Source organism: Theropithecus gelada, chromosome 7b, assembly GCF_003255815.1.
Source record: "Theropithecus gelada isolate Dixy chromosome 7b, Tgel_1.0, whole genome shotgun sequence".
Lineage (NCBI taxonomy): Eukaryota > Metazoa > Chordata > Mammalia > Primates > Cercopithecidae > Theropithecus > Theropithecus gelada.
In genome coordinates, this window is record NC_037675.1 from 51,975,292 (window position 1) to 52,000,825 (window position 25,534).

The 25,534-nt window shown below is 37.7% G+C and overlaps 2 protein-coding genes across 3 annotated transcripts in view; one reads left to right on the top strand and one right to left on the bottom strand.

Annotated features, from left to right (window-relative positions):
* ATL1 (atlastin GTPase 1) overlaps nucleotides 1–907 on the top strand; it is a 99,673-nt gene extending 98,766 nt beyond the window's left edge. For both annotated transcript variants that reach the window (XM_025390995.1, XM_025390994.1), the window contains one exon: nucleotides 463–907. In XM_025390995.1, the coding sequence (XP_025246780.1) occupies nucleotides 463–573 (111 nt within the window). In that variant the 3' untranslated portion in view covers nucleotides 574–907. The remainder of the gene's footprint in view (nucleotides 1–462) is intronic.
* Nucleotides 908–1,866: 959 nt separating this feature from the next.
* The window catches only part of SAV1 (salvador family WW domain containing protein 1), a 35,366-nt gene continuing 11,698 nt past the window's right edge, over nucleotides 1,867–25,534 (bottom strand). The window contains exons 4-6 of the mRNA XM_025390996.1: nucleotides 13,558–13,828; nucleotides 9,526–9,669; nucleotides 1,867–3,604 (exon numbers count right to left, since the gene is read on the bottom strand). Coding sequence (XP_025246781.1) covers nucleotides 3,403–3,604; nucleotides 9,526–9,669; nucleotides 13,558–13,828 — 617 coding nt within the window. The 3' untranslated portion in view covers nucleotides 1,867–3,402. The remainder of the gene's footprint in view (nucleotides 3,605–9,525; nucleotides 9,670–13,557; nucleotides 13,829–25,534) is intronic.

The following is a 25,534-nucleotide window of genomic DNA, read 5'->3' on the forward strand; positions in this document are numbered from 1 at the left end:
CATGTGCTGAGCTGCATGGCTGTATCAGTAAATGATGGAGAATAAAATTGGTCCCACTCAGGAAAGCAAGTAGCCTAGCTATGCATAATAGTTACTGCCAATCAGAAGTTATGAGGTCTTACAATTCATCTAAAACTGCTAATAGTCACAATTTGAATTTTCAGCACACCCCTGGGGCAGAGTAGCAGCTCTCTGCTCCAAGAGGCATGCAAGGTAAAAGGAAACACAGTTTGAGAATAAAACATTTACCACAAAGGTCAACGCACAAAAGGATTACGTTAATGCACACATTGAGGAGTTGAAAATACTTTTGAATTTTAAGGTATTAATTTATATATTGATAAAAAAAGATTTCAAATTCAACATGCTAAATTTTATACAGTATGATAAACTAAAAAGGAAAAAAATTTTACATCTGTGTGTTTAATAAAATATTTTATAATCTTGATGCTTTTATTCTAGGCTTTGTACAAGCTTTACAGTGCAGCAGCAACCCACAGACATCTGTATCATCAAGCTTTTCCTACACCAAAGTCGGAATCTACTGAACAATCAGAAAAGAAAAAAATGTAATCCAAATTTTAAGAAATACAGGTGCATGACCAATTGTCAATTAAATATTCAGTTTTATGTCTCCATGCAAACATTCAAAGTGCTTCCATCAGAACAGAGTAAAATACTAAACACCTCTGAAGACTGCAAACTGGATTAGTTCTTTTACTTCAGTGTTTAATAAGCAGATGTATGTATGCATGGTTATACTATTTTGTTAACATGTACAATTTCCTGATTTTTCTTCAAAAATGCTGTTATAAAGTATTTGTCTATTTATGATAACAGTACACGTGTTCTGCTTGAATTTACTAAATTCTACTACTGGGTTATAATTAAACCATGTGATATTCCACGTTTGGATATGCTCATTTAATTTCTACAGAAAAAATGTTAAAATTATTTCACATAGCCATTTGTTAAAGCACAGCATCATAACTCAGCAGGCTTGATTTAATCTGTATCATCTTATATATATCACAATCTTATTTTTAAGCACATTTAAGAGTCCTTCAGTTGCTTTATCAAAAACTATCTATTGCTTTTACATGATTTAATAGAATATAAACCTCTTGATAAAAAATGCACAAAAAAATCACTTTGTATATGTGAGTTTCACTGCATTGTATATTTTTTCATTTGGTACACAAAGAATGTATTCTTCATAGGTTTATTCTTTTAATATGTGAACTATTATTAAAGTTTACTCTGGTTCCTAAGATTAAAAAAAAATGCTTACTGAATTTGAAAATGAGAGGTGCTGATATAGAATGATGAAGGTTTATCTCTTTTTTTAGACTCAAGATGCATTTTATTTAATGTTGACATCAGTACAAACTTAAGTTTCTATTTTACAAAACATGCTAATTCCTTTAGGTAACTTCTAGTTCTTAATGACTAAAATCTCTAGTGGAGTTTCACTGAACAGACTTAGAGGAAGAAGGAAAGTGTGTTAATAAAAAAAGTAATATTTATCTAGGAGGTCCAAAACAGAGTAACTTCTAAAGACTGTCACAGAAATGGGTACACCTTAATTAAGTAGCAATATAAAGTAAGAAGTGACAGGAAAGAACAATTAAGTTAGAGGAGTGTGGGAGTTCATAAGATATATAAACTTACATCTTAGAAAAATCTGACCACAAGTTCAGCAAATTATCTTTTCCCAGTGATAAAATTCCACTAGCCATACTTTCATTTTTCAATACCCCTTTTCATTACCCCTTTGAATTAAATTGATTCCTTTGTCTATGGCCTTTTGAACAGAAAAATGAAATACTGCACTATGTCTAAAACATGGACTCAAAAACCACACGCTTAGTTTCCACAAAAATATATTTAATAAGCTTGTTATATAAAATCAAACACTCAACTTTGTCAACATTTCTTCAATAATTCAAACTCACTGATATGTAACTGGGAGCAGTTTGTATTCTGGAAGACTTCCTAAGCTAAAAGTATATTTACATATTTACAACACATGTAAATATAACGGAAGAACACTTCAAATAATGTTGAAATTCACAGAATTCTAGAGAGTTACAGTTATAGTTTAGAAGTATCACCAAATTGTTTGCAATCAAATGTACAGCACTAATTATGAAAAATGTTTTAACTATCAAACCAAAAGGGGAGAAAAACTGGCAGGGAAATATATGGTATTAAAGTCCTGTGATAAATACTTAGAAGATTAAAAAGTAATAATATACAATCGATTTAATGACCAAAAATTCTTTTTGAATCCCTGATTGTCATTTTTGGTAGCTTAACCCAGTCTTTCAGAAGGCAGTACACTATGCTGTCAGGAACTCTCCACTGTCTCATCAGAGCCATGCTAAATGCAGTAACAGCCCTGGCTGAAAATAAGGAAGATGATGTTAGCAACGTGGGAGTTTCACACACCTTCACCATACAGGCTAAGTACTTATGCTTGTATGTATTCCTGAAAGATTAAAAGGCCCGTCACCCATTCATACCAAAAAATACTTTCTCAACATGCTTTAAAAGGATTCCTTACTTTGTTTTCATTTTTTTATTTTTTGAGACAAGGTCTGGTTCTGTCTCTCAGGCTGCAGTGCAAGTGGTGTGATCTTGACCCTGCAACCTCTGTGTCTCGGGTTCAAGCCATCCTCTGACCTCAGCCTCCCAAGTAGCTGGGACTAGAGGCACACATCATCATACCTGGCTCATTTTCTTGTATTTTTTGTAGAGATGGGGGTTCACCATGTTGCCCAGGCTGGTCTTAAACTCGTGAGCTCAAGCGATCCACCCACCTCAGCCTCCCAAAGTGCTGGGATTACAGGCGTGAGCCACCACGCCCAGCTGGGTTCCTTACTTTGGAGGGGGAGACAAACATACATCATATATAAATATTTATCACAATAAGGTTCCAAATCCTATTTTATATTTAAACGGCATCATGGTAATATTTAAACCATCCCTTTCCAGACAATATTTCACACTAGAGCAGTAAACATTTTTTTTTAAATACTGCAGATTCTTTTTTTTTTTAAAGAAGGTACTACTGCTGTTAAGAAGTTAACAAGTGATAATTTCCTATTTAACATCTGTTCATAATGACATTTCCACTGCATTCTTCCATCAGGAATACCAAAGCAGTTCCTAATATACAGCATCTGAAAGTGTTTGTCATATTGGCTCTTAAAATGATACACTCATTTTTCTTGTTCAATAAAAGAAAATTTCTAATAAAAAATACATGTAAAGTTAGAATTTTATAATCTCCACAAAGGAAGCTGCATTTATTAACCAAAGTACTTGTTTGTAATTTTTTATCTGTGAAAATATTTTAAAGCTCTTATAAAACTTAAATTTTATTTTTCAAAAATCAGCTCAAAAATTTTTTCCATGTTGTTGGGCATACCACTGCTGTCTCTGCTTTCGGTTTTCCAACTCTGTAAGGAGGGCTTGTCTGTATGCTTCATACATTTTAACAATCTGCTCCAATTCTTTCATGAAGAGCAACTTCAGCATTCCCTGGTACGTATCCAGGTCAGCCAGCTGAAAGAGTTCCCACTTCAGAATGTGGTCGTATCTGTTTTAAAACACAATCATATATATGTTCACAACACATACATAAACATGTATTTCTAGCAAGAAACTAGTCTGTTTTTTAAAATGTCAACCTTATTGATAACTAAACAAACCATAAGTTTTAATTAAAAAGAACTGAGTAGCTGGGCACAGTGGTGGCGCCTATAGTCCCAGCTACTTGGGAGGCTGAGGTGGGAGGACTGCTTGTGCCCAAGAGTTTGAGACCAGCTTGGGCAACATAGCAAGACCCTGTTTCTAAAAATAAATAAAACAGTTCTTTAAATATCTGAGTTATTAAATGCTGTTTACATATAATTCTCTTTATTTTTTATTTTTATTTATTTTTTTGAAATGGAGTCTCGCTGTGTCACCAGGCTGGAGTGCAGTGGCGTGATCTCGGCTCACTGCAATCTCCGCTCTGGGTTCAAGCAACTTCTCCTGCCTCTGCCTCCCGGGTAGCTGGGATTACAGGCACGTGCCACCACACCCAGCTAATTTTTGTATTTTGAGTAGAGATGGAGTTTCACCATGTTGGCCAGGATGGTCTCAATCTCCTGACCTTGTCATCCGCTGGCCTCAGCCTCCAACGTGCTGGGATTACAGGCTTAAGCCCACCACGCCTGTCCTACATATAATTCTTCTAGGGAAAGGAGAAAACTGCTAATATTACTTCATTTCAATGTAAGTTAAAGAATACCTATTTCTTTACCCATTATTCTAATATTAACAGCAGATAGCCATGAACACAGATTTCAAACTACAGTGGTTCTATAATTTCTGAAGAACATATTTTGTGCTATTGTAAGTTCATCAAAAGTTAATTGTCAGGAACTTAAGAATATTTTAGACCATATTGTGCTTGCAAATGATAATGCACAAAAATGGATGGTCATTTGCATCATTCATGTTGATGGATCTTTTTGAGGAATGCTATTCACCACAGCAAGCAAGGAACCAAACAGAAGGAGAAATGAAGAGGAACCCTCATTCGTGGATCTAAGTATTCCTGAGGCTGAGTACATAGCATCTAAAAAAACAAACAGGAAAACTAAAGAAGGAAAGAACTGTTTTTAAAATGAAACAGTAAGTAGACCGTAGAAGGCTTCAGTGTGGTGAAGGATTCACAAAAGATTCTGTTTACACATATCATGGAAGACTGTTAGTAGTCTTTCAGTGGTAAGTAGATCCCTGCTTAGCAGTAGTACCTTTAGTAGTTGGCTACATAGTTCCATTTCAGTATCTGATGAAGACAGCACTCTAATATTCTCATTTTAAAGATGAAAAACACTAAAACCTAAAGAGGCTCTTTACCTCTTGCAAAAGTGTTTAGTGACTAAAAGTTCAGAAAGGAAGAGAACTATGGACCAAGATGCTTCAAAGTAGTGGTTTTGAATGTTAATATCCACTAAGACCAGATAAAGAACTTGAATTAGGGAAAGGCATCTTACACCTAAAATTATGCCTCTCAAATCATACTGCTGAGCAGACATAATAGGAAGCTCTGATTGCAAACTCTAGTATTATTTTTAATGATCGTTTATAGTTCTTCCTACCCAGTGGTTCTTTGATATTATACCATATTCTTTCAAAAGGACTAATATTTTAAAATGAGATTTTAAAAAAGGGAGACAGAAAACATACTGAGCAGTTGTGTGAGCTACTATACTTAGCATTTTGACACGTTTCTGTCCAACTTAAGCATGTGTAACAGAAATGTCAGTAACACAACATGCAAAAACTGGAAGGTATATATATTTAACTGGACTCCCAATTTTACTCAGTTACTTGAGAGTTGCAAATTGATTTTTTATTTTATTTTATTTTTTGTTTGAGATGGGAGTCTTCCTCTTTTGCCCAGGCTGGAGTGCAGAGGCTCGATCTTGGCTCACTGCAAGCTCCGCCTCCTGGGTTCACACCATTCTCCTGCCTCAGCCTCCCGAGTAGCTGGGACTACAGGCGCCCGCCACCACGCCTGGCTAATTTTTTGTATTTTTTAGTAGAGACGGGTTTCACCATGTTAGCCAGGATGGTCTCGATCTCCTGACCTAGTGATCCACCTGCCTCAGCCTCCCAAAGTGCTGGGATTACAGGCGTGAGCCACCGCATCAGGCAAGAGCTGCAAATTTATTAATAGATGCAGATTTCTTTGGTAGGAAGCTTTGTTCTTTTTAGTGGGAAACTCCAACTACTTGTGAACATAAATTAGAGTGATACTGTAAGAAATACTCAATAAGCCTCCATGAAGAAACAGTTATAAGGTCCTTAGAATGTCCACCTTAGAACGTCCACCTTAGAACGTCTTAGAACGTCCACCATTCACGTAACCATTCCCATAACTTAAGATTTTATGTGTTTCTTGGAAACAAATTCATAATTCCTAACAAAAAATCTTAATCTCCCAGAGTCAGCTAAGAGGCAATTCAGCAATGTCTACTAATTCAAGATGGTTACATTTATACCAGGTGAACTACAACAATGTTAAACTAAACTAGCATCTGTGTACTTTCTAGCAAGGGAAACAAAGAACAAGAATAAACTGGTAAATATTATACTTATTTTTAAGACATGAATATTCTGTATAAGTATTTGAGTTATGTCTAAAGGAAGAAAACAACCCTTCAAACAATTTTGTGGCCTTTTTTTTTTTTTTTTTTTTTTTTGAGATAAAGATCTACTGTTTCCCAGGCTGAAGTGCAGTGGCTAATCACAGGCACAATACCACTACTGATGAGCACAGTAGTATTAACCTGCTCCATTTCCAACCTGGGCCAGTTTGCCCCTCCTTAGGCAACCTGGTGGTCCCTGCTCCTGGGAGGTCACCATATTGATGCCAAAGAGTACAGACATCCGACTGGCATAGTGCACCACAGCCCAGAACCCCTAGGCTCAAGCAATCCTGACTCAGCCTCTCGAGTAGCTCGGATTACAGGCGCACCACCATGCCTGGCCAAGTTTCTGACTTGCCAATCAGTATTCAGCATCAAGAGTACGATCATGGGTAGAAGCAAAAAAAATGAGATTAGAGAAAATCCTTTGGGGGGAAGAAAGTGCACTCCAAGAAGGGCACAGATGTGAAAAAAACTGCAAAGCATGGAATGGAAATCCTATTCCAAATTCTTTCTTCTGTAGCTTCTATATAGTTACTACCCTTCTGCCTATAATCACCTAAGTGTGCCTGCTTTTTCTGAAAAGTATAAACTCCCATTCTTTCCTTCTTAATTAGCCATGAAATCTGCTTCCACAAGTTTAACTTTTAGTCATTTATACTGTATATACACAGGTAAATCATTCAGAAAATTGGGTGTAAACCACTCCAGTAGTCTATGCTTTTAGCATCTCTTTTGCTCTGTTTTTCCTAGGGCAGTATTCTATTCAAACACTACTTATAAATAACCCATATATACAAAAGCCAGTTGCTATAATGCTACCAAAAACAACCTGTCCACATTGCATGCTGACTTCAAGATCAACAGTGCTGCCATCCTCAGCTCCAGGTATCGCCATGTAGCCTAAGTCTCCTGCACCCACCCGCCTAACACTGTGCCCACTCTTCCCTTTTTCACCTGTATCCAGAGCAGAGTCAATGGTGATACTGCAGGATTGCCAAGCCACTGGAATAAAAAATACCCCTGCCACACACTGCTGAGAACTAGTGTTTTGGTGTGTGTGTCAGAAATAACAGAAAGTATGTATGTTCTTGACAATGTTTTTGCTGTCAAATATTAAATTTTATTTTATTTTATTTTGAGGTGGAGTCTCACTCTGTTACCCAGGCTGGAGTGCAAAGGCGTGATCCTGGCTCACTGCAACCTCTGCCTCCTGGGTTCAAACAATTCTCCTGCCTCAGCCTCCCGTGTAGCTGGAACTACATACAGGCGCGTGCCATCATACCTGGCTAATTTTTTGTATTGTTAGTAGAGATAGGGTTTCACTGTGTTATCCAGGATGGTCTCGATCTCCTGCCTTTGTGATCCACCTGCCTTGGCCTCCCAAAGTGCTGGGATTACAGGCGTGAGCCACCACACCCGGCCTAAATTTAAAAATTTTATCCTGTAGTTTAGCTTGAGTACAGTTATACTAACGATTATAGACTTTTGTGAGCAGACACAGGAACACAATTTTACAAAAATTAAAAAAAAATTGAAAACACAATCTGTTTCTAAATCAAGTTTTAGAAGTATATGCAAAAACTGTGTTGGTAAATTACTGCAAGAGATAGGATTAAAGAATTTCAGATTCTCAACTGTCTGAAAAAAGAGACACTTTTTTTTTTTTTTGCAAAAAATGTCTCTTTTTGTTGTGATAATTGATTCTTCATTATCTAATTCATAGATAACCACTCACCCTTTGTTGACAGAATGTTAACCATTTCTCAAAAAATAAAATAAAATAAAATGAATAAAATTAGCCAGGTGTGGTGGCAGGCGCCTGTAGTCCCAGCTACTCGGGAGGCTGAGGCAGGAGAATGGTGTGAACACAGGAGGCGGAGCTTGCAGTGAGCCGAGATCGTGCCACTGCACTCCAGCCTGGGCAACAGAGCGAGACTCCATCTCAAAAACAAACAAACAAACAAAACACAGAATATTAACCATTTCCATCCTCTTCAGAAACATTAATTAGAAGTAACTAGAAAGCAGCAGGCTTCTGGACCTCTTGTTTAAGTTTTTAAGCAGTAAAGACGTATAGTACTTGCTCTCTTTTTGTCAGTCTGGCCCATTTTGGAAGAGTTACAACCTATTTGCTAGTTTTCTTGAGTTTTATAGTTAGCTTATAGAACCACAGAACTGAAAAAGACTATAATCTTCAGGAATCTGTTTCTTTCTGTAAGAAACCAGGAATTCCATTTAAGTACTATCTCTTCCACCCAAAAGGAAAGCTTATTATGCTATTTCTTATTAAACATGACGACAGAGTAGAAATAACATACAATAGAAAGAATAACTCTTCTCAACCATATCCACCCCCAGAAATACCAAGGCTAACAGCTGGGCACATATTCTTCCAGATTTAAGGAAAATAAAAACGCATGCAGATATTTCGTATGCTTTAGAATCAGCACACAAACATACAGTAGTAAGTCAGGTGGTATCAAGGGAGGAAAAAAAAAGACGAAAATAGGAAAGAAAATGCCATCTGCTATCATTCCTCTTTTCGGCAGTAGTGGGGGGGCAGTCAGGGTCTCGCTCTCTGTCACCCAGGCTGGAATGCAGTGGCACAAGCATTGTTCATGGCAGCCTCGAACTCCTGGGCTCAAGCGGTCCTCCCACCTTAGCCTCCCAAGTAGCTGAGATCACAGGCATACACCACAGCATGCTGCTAATTTTTAAATTTTTTTGTAGAGACAGAGTCCTGCCATGTTGCTCAGGCTGAACTTGAACTCCTCAGATCAAGCTATCCTCCCACCTCAGCCTCCCAAGTACTTGGGACTACAGATCCATGCCAAAAAGCCTGGCAAATTTTTAAAAGTTTTTTGTGGAAATGGGGCTCTTGATATGTTGCCTAGGCTGGTCTCGAACTCCTGGACTTAAGAGATCCTCCTGCCTCAGCCTCCCATAGTGCTGGGATCACAGGTGTGAGCCACTGTGCCAAGCCCGGGTCCTTACTTTTATCACAAGTACTGTATCACTTATTTACAAATTAATCTTCCCCTATGAGAATGTAAGTTTCTTACTTGTATCCCTTATAGCAGACGTCTGCACACAAAGAAATGAAGATTCTATAAATGTTTGAAGAACTAATATTTCTAATTAATGATTTTCACACATTATAAACTATGATATCCTTTATTCAAGTGAAGTACTACTTAGAAGCCCAATATTATTAAGAGTAAAATATGGCACACTACTTGGATTAAGCAGCCCAGAGACTCCATTCAGCCCTTCACTCACTCCTCAAACAAATTTGTGCTGTAAATGTACTTACTTCACAGGGGCTCGAGCGTAAACCTGAAGCCAGTCAGGAATTTCTGCAGTATGATATGGATTTGCAGGTACCAGAAGGGACTGATTTCTTTCAGTCTGCTGTGGCTGGTATGTGACAGGAGGTGGTTGATCATACCGAGGTACACTAAGAAGAGAGGAGTGACATTCTTTAGGATAAACGTCCTAAAATCTAAACAAGAAATTATAAAGAACAAATAATACTTAAGCATTTTTCAGTGTGCCTTCTGCCCAAACTGACTTATACCACCTAAAAGATAATGTATTTTAAAGACATTTCTTCTGGCTGGTATTTAGTCTTTTCAAAAACAGGTTCAAAGGAGGATATGAAAAAGCTGGAACTAAGTTTTAACCTTTACACAAAGACTCAAAACTAGAATAGCAAATCCCCACAAGAAATAGTTATCAGCTGTAAATTCGTATCAGAAAGGTTGACAGTTTCTAAGAAAGGATGTTTCCTTCCTCCTGTAGGCTGAAAATGGGGGTTGGGATATGTAGTGAGGCAGCAGTGAGTATTGTGTTGGAAATATCTCTATCCAATGTAGATAACTTTTCAACTTTTGCCAAATCAAGAGAACATATGGGAGTCAGAGTTGATTAGAACCTATTTTAAGTCACAGAGATAAAAAATAAATAAATGCTTTAGTTCTAACAGCCTGTGTATGCTGTGGGAAGCGGACATATTATATGGGAAAGTGTAAGGAAAGCACTGAACCACCTGAAGGTTAATAACTGAACTCGAGGAGGCCAAAAGGGTCTATTTCAGACTGAAAGGGGTCTTCGCCTTCAAACACAAAGATTTATGTGTATATGTGGCCAACAAGCATATTAAAAAATGCTCATCATCACTGATTATTAAAGAAATGCAAATCAAAACCACAATGAAATAAATACAATTCCACATCAGTCAGAATGGCTATTATTAAAAAGTCAGAAAATAATAGATGCTGGTATGGTTGCAAAGAAAAGTGAATGCTTATACACTGCTGGTGGGAATATAAATTAGTTCAGTCACAGTGGAAAGCAATTGGGAGATTTTTCAAAGAACTTAGAACTACCATTCAGTCCAGCAGTCCCATTACTGGGACTATTTCTACAAAGGAATAGAAATCATTCTACCATAAAGAAATATGCATGCACATGTTAACTGCAGCACTATTCATAATAACAAAGATATGGTATCAACCTAAATGCCCATCAATGGTGGGCTGGATAAAGAAAATGTGGTACACAGACACCACGGAATACTACCCAGCCATAAAAAAGAACAAGAGCATGTCCTTTACAGCAACATTGATGGAACTGGAGGCCATTATCCTAAGTGCATTAATGCAGGAAGAGAAAACTAAATACCACATGTTGACAGGTAGGAGCTAAACACTGAGTACACATGGACACAAAGAAGGGAATAATAGACATTGAGGTCTACTTGTGGGAAGAGGATCAGAGAAGCATGAGGACTGAAAAACTACCTATCAGGGACTGGGTGTGGTGGCTCACGCCTGTAATCCCAGCACTTTGGGAGGCCGAGGTGGGAGAAGCACCTCAGGTCGGGAGTTCGAGACCAGCCTGGCCGACATGGAGAAACCCCATCTCTACTAAAAATACAAAACTGAGCCAGGTGTGGTGATGCATGCCTGTAATCCCAGCTACTCAGAAGGCTGAAGCAGGAGAATTGCTTGAACCTGGGAGGCGGAGGTTGTGGTGAGCTGAGATTGCGCCATTGCACTCCAGCCTGGGCAAAAAGAGCAAAACTCCATCCAGGAAAAAGAAAAAAAAAAAGAAAGAAAAGAAAAACTACTTATCAGGTACTATGCTTATTACCTGAATGATAAAATAATCTGTACCAAATCCCCAAGCCATGCAGTTTACCCATGTTAACCTGCACATGTACCCCTGAACCTAAAATAAAAGTTAGGGAGAAAAAAAAGAAAATGTGGTATATATAACAGTGGGGAGAAAAAAATGCACGTGTATATTAGAAAAGGTCACTGTTTATAAACTGGGATTAAAATAAGGTTAGATTATGCTGTGGTTAACGATTTTAAAAGATCAATGTGCAAATGGCACTGAATTCTATCTTCAACTCTTCTTTCCTAAATAGGTTCAAAGGAAAATATTCTTTGATAGTACAATTGGGGTGGGGAAGAATTGGGACTTTGAAGTCAGGTATACCTGGATTTGAACCTCAGTTTTAACACTTACAAACTATGCAAATATAGGCAAAACTCCTCCACTCTCTAAGCCTCAGCCTCCATACTTTTAAAGTGGAATAATAAATTCATACCACAGGTGGTTGTTCTCAGGATTAAATGACCAAATGTAAGTTAAGAATTCTGTATAAGGATTGGCCTAAGATAGACAACCAGACAGTTATTAATACTACATATGTGAGCTTAAGGGCAGCGTTTATTCTCTCATGTTCAACTTCTACCAAGTTGCTGAGAGAAGTAAATTAATTATGAAATTGCTTTAAAAAAACTATTAAAGTTATGTAATAACATAAGGTTAATGATGATTGTATCAGTCTATTTTCACACTGCTATAAATAATTACCTCAAACTGGGTAATTTATAAAGAAAAGAGGTTTAATCGACCCACAGTTCCATAACTGGGAGGCCTCAGGAAACTTACAATTATGGCAGAAGGTGAAAGGGAAGCAAGGGACATCTTACATGGCAGCAGGAGAGAGAAGGGGGAACTGCCACATGCTTTTAAACCATCAGATCTCGTGAGAACTCACTACCAGAACAACATGGGGGAAACGGCCCCCATGATTCAATCACCTCCCACCAGGTCCCTCCCTCAACACATGGGGATTACAACTTGAGATGAGATTTGGGTGACAACACAGAGCCAAACCATGTCAGTGATGAACAGAAAAGTAAACTCTCAAATCTGGTTATCTGGACTGCAACCATCATTGCCACCTGATGACCACACCACAAGTTTGATTCTTTCAAAGGACAACAACCTCAGTAGTTGAATAAACATCGATTGGGTGCCACTACATGGAATCATGGGAAAAAACAATTTTCAAAGTTGAATTAATAAATCCAAATATGTAAAATAATTAAAACAACACAATAATGACAAAGCTTAGTTTTCCACTTGGTAATACTAAAACATATATTCATAACTATTTTAATGGTTCTAAGAAAATACAAATGTCCACTATAACCAAAAAACTGTATTATGCCAGATGACACTAAGCAACATTTATTAAAATGCAGATGATATTTTACTCATTCTTAATCTTGTGGCTCAGCTTTTGAAGCTCATATGTGGTTAATTTGAAATATTTGCAACTTCATTACTAAACTAATACTAGTTTTTATGTACTTTGAAATCCAGTGTGTATTTACACTTACAGCACATCTCAATTTATATTAATCACATTCAAGTGCTCAACAGCCACATATGACAACTGGCTACAGTATCAGGCAGCAAAGAGCTAAAAGTCTGGCAACAAAGCAGATCTACCCGGCCCAGTATCAATCAAAATAGCACAAAGAATTACTGGCTATATTTATTAAACAGATATGGGATGTTTTGTTCAGTCCCAATTTTCACTTTCTTGTTTAGTAATAGCAAGAAACAGAACATACAATCATGTCTGAAATTGAATAAAAACAGCAAAATGTTATAATTCAATTGTGCATTGTGACTTAGGGGGTAGGTCTGTATTATTTGTAAAAATTTAAGTGTAAGAAGGCAGAAGCCTTAATTATTTCATTTTCTGGACACCTATAACAAAAACATTCTGGCATTATTATAGCAGAATCTGATCATAAGAACAATGACCCTGATTTTGAGATAGTTTAAAAAGTACTTTTTTAACTTATTAAAGTCATTTATTGCTAAACATATGTTCAGAGAAAAGTGTAAATTTTGAAATGTAAGGCTTTCAGGTCTCAAGCTTTAGGATGCTTTTCTCTTGGATGAAAATACCAGTCCAAAATCTAACATTAGACAATCCCGAAACTAAAAGTGGAAAATAAAGTTGATACTCTACCTAGGAGCACAGGGATGCCTGTACTGAGCCTTCTTATTTGTGTGATCTACATAATACGTTCCAAATTCCGATGACTCAACTCGTTCCCATCCAGGAGGAAGCCCTTCTCGCTCAAGAGGATGGCTCCAGTGAGTTGTATTTGTGTTATGATCTATATAGTATTTTCTCCCTCTCATTGTCCAGTCCACAGACCAGCCAGGAGGAAGGGGTAAATCTTCAGAACCATGGTTAGTCAAATTTCCTAAAGATGTAGCAGCAACTCTCCCAATACCTATGGGAAAAGAGAAAATGATAGAGAAGAAACAGAACAATTATTCAATGTAAAAAATGTGTCAGCTAGCAAAGTCATGACATTAATTATCCTGATTGTACTCTTCTATTTAAATTCATGATTATGTCCATTATGATGGTTTTCATAAAACTAGTCAGTATTACTACTAATTAATTATAAAAATGGGGAGGAACTAGACTTTGAAATTGTGGAGGGTTTCTGGCTGATGCTTCCATCAACAGGCCATATAAACATTTAACTACAGGTTGAGCATCCCTAATCCAAAAATCTGAAATTTGAAATGCTCCAAAATCCAAAACGTTTTGAGAGCTGACATGTTGCCACAAGTAGAAAATTCCACACCTGACCTTATGTGATGAGTCATAGTCAAAATTCAGTCCAAACTTTGTTTTATGCATAAAATTATTTAAAATATTATATAAAATTACCTTCAGGCTATGTGTAGAAGGTATATACGAAACATAAATGAATTTCATGTTCAGACTTGGGATTTCTTCCCATGATATCTCATTATGTATATACAAATATTCCAAAATAAAAAAAAAAATCCCAAATCTCAAACACTGCTGGTCTTAAGCATTTTGGGGTAAGGGATAATCAGCCTGTAGTAGTAAAGCTACTTAAGTATGTATTCTGCCAAAAGAAAAGTGGGAAAAAGAAAATTTCCCGATTAAAGATTTGACAATTCATCTTAAAAAAAAATGCAAAAATGAACTTGTAAAACCAGTTTCAGTTATAAATTCTTAAAAGTAATCTGGCTGTGCCCTAGAATTCTTAAGCAAGCTTAAGGTAGCAGGGTGTAAGGTCAACATACAAAAATTAATTAAATATTTATATATTAACAAGCAACTGGAAACAAGTTATTGAGATAATATCATTTATAATAGCTCCAAAAAATTGTGCAGGATCCATATGCTAAAAACTATAAAACACTGATGAAAGAAATAAAAAACCTATCACATTAATAGACTGAAAAATTCAACATAAAGTTAAGATGTCAATTCTCCTGAAATCATCTTTACAGTAGTCCCCCCTTATCCATGGGGGGATCCATTCCAAGACTCCCCGTAGATGCCTGAAACTGCAGATAGTACATAACCCTGTGTATGCTATGTTTTTTCCTATACACATGATTCTATGATGAAGTTTAACCTATAAATTAGGCACAGTAAGGGATGAACAACAAAATCGAACAATTACTACATTATAATAAAAATTGGGTGAATGTGATCTCTCTCCCTCTCTCGAAAGATCTTATTGTACCATATTCATCTATTTTCAGACTGCAGTTGCAGAGGTAACTGAAACTGTGGAAAGCAAAACCATGGATAAAGGGAGACTACTGTCATTCCAATAAAAATTCTGGCTGGGCATGGTGGCTCACACCTGTAATCCCAGCACTTTGGGAGCCTGAGGTGAGCGGATCACCAGAGGTCCGGAGTTTGAGACCAGGCTGACCAACATGGTGAAACCCTGTCTCTACTAAAAACACAAAAATTAGCCAGACGTGGTGGGGGGCACCTGTAATCCCAGCTACTCAGGAGGCTGGGGCAGGAGAATTGCTTGAACTCGGAAACACAGGTTGCAGTGAGCCGAGGATGCGCCATTGCACTCCATCCTGGGCCATAAGAGTGAAACTCCATCTCAAAAACAAATAAAATAAAAAAATAAAAATAAAAAAAATTCCATGGAGTTTTTGTAGATACAGATAGTTATTAGACAAACAGATTTTAAAATGTATACTGAAAGGCAAAAGAACTACAGAAGCCAAAACGATTTTTTTGAAAAAGGGATACTACCTGATTTTTAAGGCTTACTATAAAGCTACAGTAGTCAAGACAGTGTGGTACTGTCAGAAGAACAGACAAATAGATAAATGGAACCGAACAGAGAATCCAGAAGCACACCCAAACAGACATGGTCAACTGATTTTTGATAAAGGTGAAAGGGCAATAGTGGGGAATGACGTTGCAACAAATGACGTTGCAATAACTGGACATCCATATGCAAAAAACCTCATCACAACCTATACCTCCCACCATATATACAAATTAACTCAAAATAGATCATATATCTAAATGTAAAACTATAACGTTTTTACAAGAAAAAAACAGAATAAAATTTCATGAGTTTAGTTTAGACAAAGAGTACTTTTTTTTACCATGATGCTGAAAGTTCAACTCATAAAGAAAAAATACTGATTAAATTGAACTCTGTCAAGATTAAAAACACTTGTGAAAGACACTATGAGAAAGAAAATCAAGCTGTAAACTGGGAGAAAACATTTGCAAATCACATTATTAGCCAAAAACTTTGACGTAGAATATACAAAGAACTCCCAAAACTCAACAGTAAGAAAACAACCCTGAGCCTGGTGCAGTGACACGCACCTGTAGTTCAACCTACTCAGGAAGCTGAGGAGGAGGGTTACTTGAGCCCAAGACTTCAGGTCTGTAGCACACTATCATCATGCCTGTGAACAGCTACTACTCTCCAGTCTGTGCAACAGAGTGAAACCCATTCTCTCAAAACAAAAACAGAAGAAGAAAAGAAAATGACCCAGTTAAAAAAAAAAAGGGGGGGGGGTAAGAACTTTTAACAGGCACTTCACCGAAGACAACATATTGACAGTAAATAGCATATGAAAAAATGCTCAGGATCATAATTAGCCATGAGAGAAATGCAAATTAAAACCATAATGAAATGACAATACACATCTATGAAAATGGCCAAAAAACAAAACAAAACAAAACAAAAAAAACCCTGACAATACAAGTTGGATACAGAACAACTGCAGTGCCCATACACTGCTGGTGCGGACGCAAAATGCTACAGTCACTCTTAGTAATTTCTTATAATTTCTTAGTCAAGTTTAGTAATTTCTTATAAAGTTAAATATATGCTTTTCATATGCTACAGCAATCCCATTCTCAAATATTTACCTAGAGAAATGAGAAGTCATATTCACACAAAATCCTATTTGTGGATATTTACAATGATTGCATTCATATTTGCCCCAAAGCGGAAACGATACACGTCCTTCAACAGAATGGATAAACAAACTTTGGTGCAACTGTACAGTGAAATCTACTCCGGAGTAAAATGGAACTAATTATTGGTACATGCAAGAATCTCAAAGATGAATCTCAGAAGTATCATGCTGAGGGAAAGCATCCAGTCTCAAGTGGCTACAAACTGTATGATTCCATTTTTATGACATTCTTGCAAAGGCAAAACTACTAGGACAGAAAACAGTGATTGCTAGGAACTGGGGGTGAGGGACAGGAGTTGACTATAAGAGGACAACATAAGGGAATTTTGGAGGGTGTTTGAAATGTTCTATATTCTCATTACACAGGCATTACATGAAATCTATACATATGTTAATACTAAGAACTGTGTAACTTGAAAAAAGTTAAATTTACTATACTTTTTAAAAGAATAATCTGGCTGCATAATTTTATTCTCACACAAGAATACTAATAGCATATGTATAAAACATCACCCCAAACTCAGTGGCTTAAAACAAGAAGTATTTATTTGGTTCACTACAGGTTGGTGATACTGGCTGAGCTCAGTAAGTTTTTCCTTGACATTTGGTACAAGTTATCTTTACTGCCTCATTACTTGATGAAAGTTATCTCCTGTATAACTTTCAATAGGAAGCCTTACTGATGATCAGACCTCCATTTCTTCTCTGACTTAAGCTGCTATTTTTTTTTTTTAACCCCTAGATCACTCTGTTCCAGCCACACTCACCTCCTGGATGCTATTCTCAAACATGGCAGGCACTGGCTGTTTATTCTCCCTAGAATATTCTTCCTTCAGATATTCTCTTGGCTCACTCTCACCCTCTTCAAGCCTCTTCTCAAATGTCTCAATGAAGCTTATTCTTACTATGGCAATCTACATCTGCCGAGCTTCTACTTACCGTTTTACATTTTTTATAATTTTAGTTTGTTTATTAACCTACAAGAATCCCACAAAGAAGATTCTTAGGACAGGAATCTTTGTTTTGTTCACAGATATATCTCCTGTCTCTATAACAGTGTCTACAGAATAAAGCACATAGTAAGTGTTAAATAAATAAGCTGCAGTAATAAAGACAGTGTGGTATTAGTGGAGGAGATACACACATCAATGAGACAGAAACGGCATAAAGATTTTCCTTGATTTTTGGACTTATTTTGCCTCTTTCACTCCCACATTTTACTAGTTCTGAAACGAAGGTGTTTATCACAAGAGAGTAAATTTGTTAGCCACTAGGCAGCAAATATAGATATATTATCATTGCTGGATATGTTCTAACACAGTCTTAGGAAGACAGTATATGGTTCATGCTATTATTAATCCTCATTATTTGTAATGGTTGCACCCCAGACAAAATTTTAATGTAAATTTGAATCCCTGTCCCTTAAAGGTACAAGGATACAGCATTTAAATGAAAAGTTAGTGTGTTAACAGAAGACTGCCAGTCAACCCAAGGCCCTAACTGCCAAATTTAGAATATCTCAGAATGGTCAAAATAAGAAAGACTGGGTGACCACTGAGGTGCGAAGGAGTACCATGCCAGAGCAAAACATATACTAGTCAAAAGTTCCCAGCCGACTCTGAAGAGCTTTTAAAATTACAGTTGGCTGGAAACTAAGGCAAAATGAAAACATCAAGTTTACCTTTAAGGAAAGGCAAATGAAACAGACCCCAGTGACAAAAGGTAATTTAGAAGAAACTTTAAAATTAAGGTAAATGCTTCAATTCAAACTCAGATTCTAAAGAAGAATATGTAAGTGTATGGATAAATACAGGTTATTGGCATGTGGTTTAAGAAACAGTTTTTATTTAAATACAACATACAATGCATATGCATAAGGCTAGTCACTGCAGCAACATCTGTAGTAGCAAAAGGCTAGAAATCAACCAAATGTCCAATAGCAAACTGGATGATTACACTATTACACGCACAGAACAGAGTACTAGATTATATAGCTGTAAACATGAATGAAGATGATTTCTCTTTATTGCCCTGGAATAATATTCAGGATGTATTAAGTGAAAAAAGAATCTGGACAGTACACCACTATATATATACATATATATACACACACACACATATACACACACACACACACACATATAGATGTAGTAGCCAGCCAGTAAGGTGGCCCTGGGCCCCAATTATCCCTGTCCTCCTGGTATTCACACCCTTGTCTGTGTGACCAATAGTTCATGGCAGAAAGGATGGTGTGTGACTTCTGAGATGAGGATATAAACGACCCTGCAGCTTCTGCCCTGGTCAAGTGTACTTGCTCTCTCATCACTCACTCTGGGGGAAACCAGATACCATATCATGAGAAGCCCATGAGTGAGGAATTGAGGCCTCCAGCCAGAACTGAAGCTTCCTGCTAACAGCCTTGTGAGTGTACTTAGAAGTGGATCTTTTGGCCGGGTGCAGTGGCTCACACCTGTATTACCAGCACTTTGGGAGGTCAAGGTGGGTGGACCACCTGATGTCAGAAGTTTGAGACCAGCCTGGCAAAGATGGCAAAACCCTATCTCTACTAAAATTACAAATAATTAGCGGGTGTGGTGGCACATGCCTGTAGTCCCAGCTACTCAGGAGGCTGAGGCAGGAGAACGCTTGAACCTGGGAGATGGAGGTTGCAGTGAGCCGAGAGTGCGTCACTGCACTCAAGCGTGAGTGACAGGGAGAGATTCCGTCTCCAAAAAAAGAAAGAAATGGATCTTTCAGCCTGAGCAAAGCCTTCAGATAATTGCAGCCTCAGCTGATATGTGTGTGGACTACAACTTCATGAGAGATCCTGAAGGTCAGAATGACCTGGCTAAGCCACTTCCAAAATCCTGACCCACAGAAACTATGATAATAAATGTTTATTGTTTTATGCCAATGAGTTTGGGAGTAATGTGTTTTACAGCTACAGAAACCTAACACAATATACATGAAAGAGAAGAATATGAATACATATTATATATATTTATATTTATTTTCATAAAATGTTGCAATGAAGTACGTAACAAAAATTAATAAAATTGGGTATTGGCCGGGTGCGGTGGCTCAAGCCTGTAATCCCAGCACTTTGGGAGGCCGAGACGGGCGGATCACGAGGTCAGGAGATCGAGACCATCCTGGCTAACACAGTGAAACACCGTCTCTACTAAAAAATACAAAAAAATAGCCGGGCGAGGTGGCGGGCGCCTGTAGTCCCAGCTACTCGGGAGGCTGAGGCAGGAGAATGGTGTAAACCTGGGAGGCGGAGCTTGCAGTGAGCTGAGATCTGGCCACTGCACTCCAGCCTGGGCGACAGCACGAGACTCCATCTCAAAAAATAAAAATAAAAAAAATAAAATAAAATAAAATTGGGTATTTACAGGGGGAGGAAGGAAATGGGGTGGAAGAGGATAGGGATAGAATTAATTTTCTAAATGTACTCTGTTTTATTGTTTTGATTTTGCAACCTTTTAAATGTCCTATGTAACTTCCAAACAAAATTAAATCAAAATTTAGAAAAAGCAATCCCTAAAAGTGAAAACAAAATGAAGCAAATGAATCTAAGAGTGCATGAAGCAGCTAAAGCATACTTCAGAAAAATTATTCAAAGTGAATTTTATTATTTATTGTTATTTATTTTTGAGACAGGGTCTCACTCTGTCACCCAGGCTGGAATGCAGTGGCATAATTATGGCTCACTGCAGCCTCAACCTCCTGGGCTCAAGCAATCCTCCCACCTCAACCTCCCAAGTAGGTGTGACTATGCGCATGCACCACCAAACCTGGCTAACTTTTTTTTATTATTTTTTGTAAAGACAGGGTCTCGCTATGTCACCCAGACTGGTCTCAAAACCCTTAGACTCAAGCATTCCTCCCATCATGGTCTCCTAGTGTGCTGGGATTACAGGCATGCGCCCCTGTGCCCGGCCCAAAGAGAATTTTCAAGACAATAAATTGTACTTCCTCATCAGGAAATATCCTAAATTTAAAAAATAAACTACAAAGAAATCTTCTGTTTTATTCAGTAATCACATTGTCGATGACAGTATTTTTAAAGCTAGTTACGCTACAGATAAAGCAAATGAATAGTTATATAATTGTCAACAGGAACCAAGATTTTCAGTATGAGAAAAAAATAAAAACCTAAGGCAAAAAGAAGGTAGCTCAATGTGAATGTACTTACTGCCACCAAACTGTACACTTAGAAATAGTTAAGATGGTAAATTTTGTTATGTGTATTTTATCACAATTAAACTTTTTAAAAAGCAGAAAGTAAAAACTTGGAAATCTTAAACTGCAAACAGTATGAACTCATAATGAATTTCTATTTCCAGAAAACAACAAAACATATTTCCTAGATATGTCCACTGAAAAGGTCTACAAGCATGAATCCACCAAATAGCAACGAGCACAAGCGTGCAATCCCTGAATACTACTTCCCCATCGAAAGGAACCAGGGATCCTTAGATAAATGGTTGAGTACAGGACTGAGGCAGAAAATGCACAAGATGAGCCTGGAATATCTAGTCACATTAGAAAGCAAAGAGAAATAAAAAGGAACCAACATTGAAGGGGCTCCTGCCATCAAAGAAACAGCAATTTAAACATCAAAAGGAATACCACACCAATAATTAAAACTAAGTCTTAAAAATCTTAAAATCCACCAGTTCGTCTTGGAGAAATGGCTTCTGGGTCAGAGGAAATACACGATAATATGGAACATGAGAAAAACATCAGACTTTTGAAATTGAAAAAAAAGGTGGGGCACAGTGGCTCACGCCTATAATCCCAACACTTTGGGAGGCCAAGGCGGGTGGATCACCTGAGGTCAAGAGTTCAAGACCAGCCTGGCAACATGGCGAAACCCCATCTCTACTCAATATACAAAAATTAGCCAGGTGTGGTGGCACGTGGCGGTGATCCCAGCTATTCAGGAGGAGAACTGCTTGAACCTGGGAGGTGGAAGTTACAGTGAGCCAAGATTGCGTGACTGCACTCCAGCCTGGGTGACAGAGGGAGACAACGTCTAAAAAGAAGAAATTGAAAAAAAAAAAAAAAGAATTGAAATTGAGGTACAATCTACAAAACATTTTGTACTCCTCAAAACTGTCGAAGTCATAAAAAACAAAAGACTGAGAAACTAGCATAGATTAAAGACTAAAGACAAACGACAATTAAATGCAATGCAGTACATCTGGAATGAATCCTAGAACAGAAAATGAACATTAATTAAAAAATGATAAAATCCAAATAAAGCTTGGCGTTAAAAATCCATGAGTTCATGGTTACTTCTGTACGTGGCCAGGGTATCAACTCATTATTTTGAAATAGCAAACAAAGGAAAAGATCTAACATTTAACCCTTCTTTCCTATATGAACAGCAACCAAATAATTGATAAAGTCCTTAACTATAATATTCCAACTAATAAAGAAGAAATGACAGAATTCAAGTGTCACAATTTGCAACACTTAATGAAATACAGACATACTTTGGAGACATTTCAGGTTTGGTTCCAGATTACTGCAATAAAGTGAATATAGCAATAAAGTGAGTTATACGAATTATTTTGTTTCCCAGTGAATGTAAGTTATCTTTACAGCTGGGTGCGGTCGCTCACACCTGTAATCCCAGCAGTCTGGGAGGCCAAGGCAGGTGGATCACGAGGTCAAGAGATCGAGACCATCCTGGCCAACATGGTGAAACCCTGTCTCTACTAAAAATACAAAAATTAGCTGGGCCTGGTGGCGCACACCTGTAGTCCCAGCTACTCGGGAGGCGGGCGCAGGAGAATCGCTTGAACCTGGGAAGTGGGGGTGGCAGTGAGCCGAGATTGCACCACTGCACTCCAACCTGGCAACAGAGCGAAACTCTGTCTCAAAAAAATAAAAAGTTATCTTTTACAATATACTGTAGTCTATTAAGGGTGCAATAGCATTATATCATTAAAAAAAGTACAGGTCTTAATAAAAAAATTTTATTGCTAAAAAAATGCAAATCATTGTCTGAGCCTTTAGTGAGTTCACAGCATCTTTTTGCCAGTGGAGGGTCCCGTCTCCATACTGATGGCTGCTGACAGATTAGGCTGGTGGTGTTTGAAGGCTGGGGTAGCTCTGGCAATTTCTTAAAGTAAGACAACAATGAAATTTGCTCCATCAATGGACTTTTCCTTTCGTGAAAGATTTTTCTGTAGCATGTGATGCTGTCTGATAGCATTTTACCCACAGTAGCATTTCTTTCAAATTGGCATCGATTCTCTCAAATTCCACTGCTACTTTATCAACTAAACTTATTTAATATCCTAAATCATTAGTCATTTCAACAATATTTACAGCTTCTTCACCAAGAGTATATTCTATTTCAAGAAACCACTTTCTTACAAAGCTCATCCATAAGAAGCAACTCATCTGTTCAAGTTCTATCATGAGACCAGAACAATTTAGTCACATCATCAGACTCCACTTATTTTAGTTTGTACATGAGTGCAATTCCTTGTGATGCCCCAAAACAATTACAATCGTAACATCAGCAATCACTGATCACAGATCACCAAAACAGGCAGAAATGAAAAAGTCTGAAATATTGTGAGAATCACCAAGATGTGACAAAGACATGAAATGAGCATGTGCTGTTGGACTGCCACAAACCTTCAATTTGTAAAAAACACAGTTATCTGCAAAACACAATAGAGCAAAGCATAATAAAATGAAGTATGCCTGTAATAGTGCTAGCCACTTATCATTAATGGCTGCCAAAAACCAGTAATAGATAAAAGGCTTATGGAGAACTCCATGATGGATGAATTAAGCTGACATCTGTACCCATGGCTGCATCTTAACATCACAGACAAATCCATCATTATACGTCACTGGAACCTATGCGACAGAAAGTACACAACATTATCTATGAAGTATTCTGGCAAAAAGGATGCAAGAACAAAAACAGACTAAAGATCACCCTTGTTCAGCACCCTTTGAAAAAGAAAGCTAATATGTAATTTTTAAAAAGATGGTGACAATCAAACAGAACAAAACAAGCCTTTTGGTGAAACTGACCTTAGGCTTCTATTAAACTGCAACTGAAGGTTTAATATATATAGTTTAAGCAACTTCAGTACTTAAAGAGAAAATAAACAGAAAAGCCAATGTATGAAACACATGTACACAGCAAATGACTAATATCACATCGTAGAAACACACAATTACTTTACACTCTAATATGTTCATTATGTTAAAAATGCTTTACAGCCAAAACCAAGCATGGCAATGTAACAATTTTTTTTAATGCATAGTCAATTTAGTGTATTTATATTTATTTATAAAAGCCATAATATTTTAGCTAACAGAGCTTCCCTCAGGAACCACATAATAGAAATAAATTTCTAAATACTGCATTGTTAAAAACAAAAGCTGCCTTTTTTTTTTTTTTTTTTGAGACGGAGTCTAGCCTCGTTGCCCAGGCTAAAGTGCAATGGTGCAATCTCGGCTCACTGCAACCTCTACCTCCCAGGTTCAAGCGATTCTCCTGCCTCAGCCTCCCGAGTAGCTGGGATTACAGGCACCTGCCACCATGCCTGGCTACTTTTTGTATTTTTAGTAGAGACAGGGTTTCACCGTGTTGGTTAGGATTACAGGCGCTGCGCCCGGACTAAAAACAAAAGCTTTTATAGTAATTAAAAACACTACAGGGGCCGGGTGCGGTAGCTCATGTCTGTAATCCCAGCAGTGGGAGGCCGAGGTGGGCGGATCACCTGAGGTCAGGAGTTTGAGATCAGCCTGACCAACATGGAGAAACCCGGTCTCTACTAAAAATACAAAATTAGCCAGGCATGGTGGCGCATGCTTGTAATTCCACCTACTCGGGAGGCTGAGGCAGGAGAATCACTTGAACCTGGGAGGCGGAGGTTGTGGTGAGCCGAGATCGTGCCATTGCCCTCCAGCCTGGGCAACAAGAGTGAAACTCCATCTCAAAAAGAAAAACAAAAACAAAAACTATAAAGGTTTAGAGAGTATTAAAAGTTTGTGGCAACTTCATCTACTAAGAAAACCCATATTTCCACATACGTACTGAACTTGCCTAAATCTAGAACCACATGTACTTTTACATTTAAACAACATTAGGTACCAAAAGCCATATCTGAACCATAAATTTGTAATTCATATTTAGAGGAAGCACAAAGACCTCTCTGTAAAAACTCTCATTTTTAAAGCCTGACAATTTGATAAAGGAGCCATGAAGTACCCAGAAAGTTGCAAATAGGCACATCAGCTTTACCAACGCTATTAAAAAACCCCAATGCCCTGTAAAGCCATGATTCCTAAACTTCTTTAGAGATATTAATAATTTCAGGCCGGGCGCGGTGGCTCAAGCCTGTAATCCCAGCACTTTGGGAGGCCGAGGCGGGCGGATCACGAGGTCAGGAGATCGAGACCATCCTGGCTAACATTGTGAAACCCCGTCTCTACTAAAAATACAAAAAAACTAGCCGGGCGTGGTGGCGGGCGCCTGTAGTCCCAGCTACTCGGAGGCTGAGGCAGGAGAATGGCCTGAACCTGGGAGGCAGAGCTTGCAGTGAGCCGAGATCGCGCCACTGCACTCCAGCCTGGGTGACACAGCGCGAGACTCCGTCTCAAAAAAAAAAAAAAAAAAAAAAAAAAAAAAAAAAAAAAAAAAAAAAAAA